Raw genomic sequence first — 890 nt, 5'->3', positions numbered from 1 at the left:
GCCGTGAGCCGTGAGGGGTGCGCGAGGACGCGCGTGCCGCGCCGCACCGGGGTCGGGTGTGCAAGGACACGGGGGCGTGCGAGGCCGTGAGGGGTGCGCGAGCGAAGGACGCGCGTGCGAGGCCGTGAGGGGTGCGCGAGGCCGAAGGACGCGTGTGCGAGCCCCCAGGGGTGCGCGCCCAGGTGTGCAAGGCTGCAGGGGCGTGCAAGGCCGGGGTGAGCACCGTGGGGACGTGCAAGGCCGCGGGGACGTGCAAGGCCATGCCGAGACCAGTGGGGTCGTGCAAGGCCATGGTAAGCGCCACGGGGACGTGCAAGGTTATGGTGAGACCCATAGGGACGTGCAAGACCATGGTGAGCACTGTGAGGTCGTGCAAGGGCACCGTGAGCACCGCAGGGTCGTGCAAGGTTGTGGTGAGCGCCGTGGGGTCGTGCAAGACCATGGTGAGCACCGCAGGGGCGCGCAAAGGCAGGGGGTCGTGCAAGGTTATGGTGAGCCCCATGGGGACGTGCAAGGCCACGGGGTCGTGCAAGGCCGTAGTGAGCGCCGTGGGGTCGTGCAAGACCATGGTGAGCACCGCAGGGGCGTGCGAAGTCACGGGGACGTGCAAAGCTATGGTGAGCACCATGGGGACGTGCAAGGGGGCCGTGAGCATCACGGGGTTGTGCAAGGCCACGGGGTCGTGCAAGGCCGCGGGGTCGTGCAAGGACATAGTGAGCACCGAAGGGTCGTGCAAGGCCATGGTGAGCACCACGGGGTCGTGCAAGGCCATGCTGAGCACCACGGGGTCGTGCAAGGACATAACCAGCACCACGGGGGCGTGCAAGACCACGGGGGCGTGCAAGGGGATACTGAGCGCCGTGGGGACGTGCAAGGTTGTGGTGAGCGCC

The 890-nt window shown here is 68.5% G+C and overlaps 1 protein-coding gene across 1 annotated transcript; it reads left to right on the top strand.

Moving 5' to 3' along the window:
• Positions 1-260: 260 nt before the first annotated feature.
• On the top strand, positions 261-881 carry LOC103901249 (keratin-associated protein 5-3-like; the record flags this gene model as incomplete). The annotated part of the gene is made up of 1 exon (XM_009282096.1): positions 261-881. A coding segment is annotated over exon 1 (621 nt), but the record flags the coding sequence as incomplete, so codon positions are not given.
• Positions 882-890: the final 9 nt, after the last annotated feature.

This window comes from Aptenodytes forsteri, unplaced genomic scaffold (assembly GCF_000699145.1).
Source record: "Aptenodytes forsteri isolate BGI_AS27 unplaced genomic scaffold, ASM69914v1 Scaffold885, whole genome shotgun sequence".
Classification (NCBI taxonomy): Eukaryota; Metazoa; Chordata; class Aves; order Sphenisciformes; family Spheniscidae; genus Aptenodytes; species Aptenodytes forsteri.
This window is presented reverse-complemented; position numbering and strand designations above follow the sequence as displayed.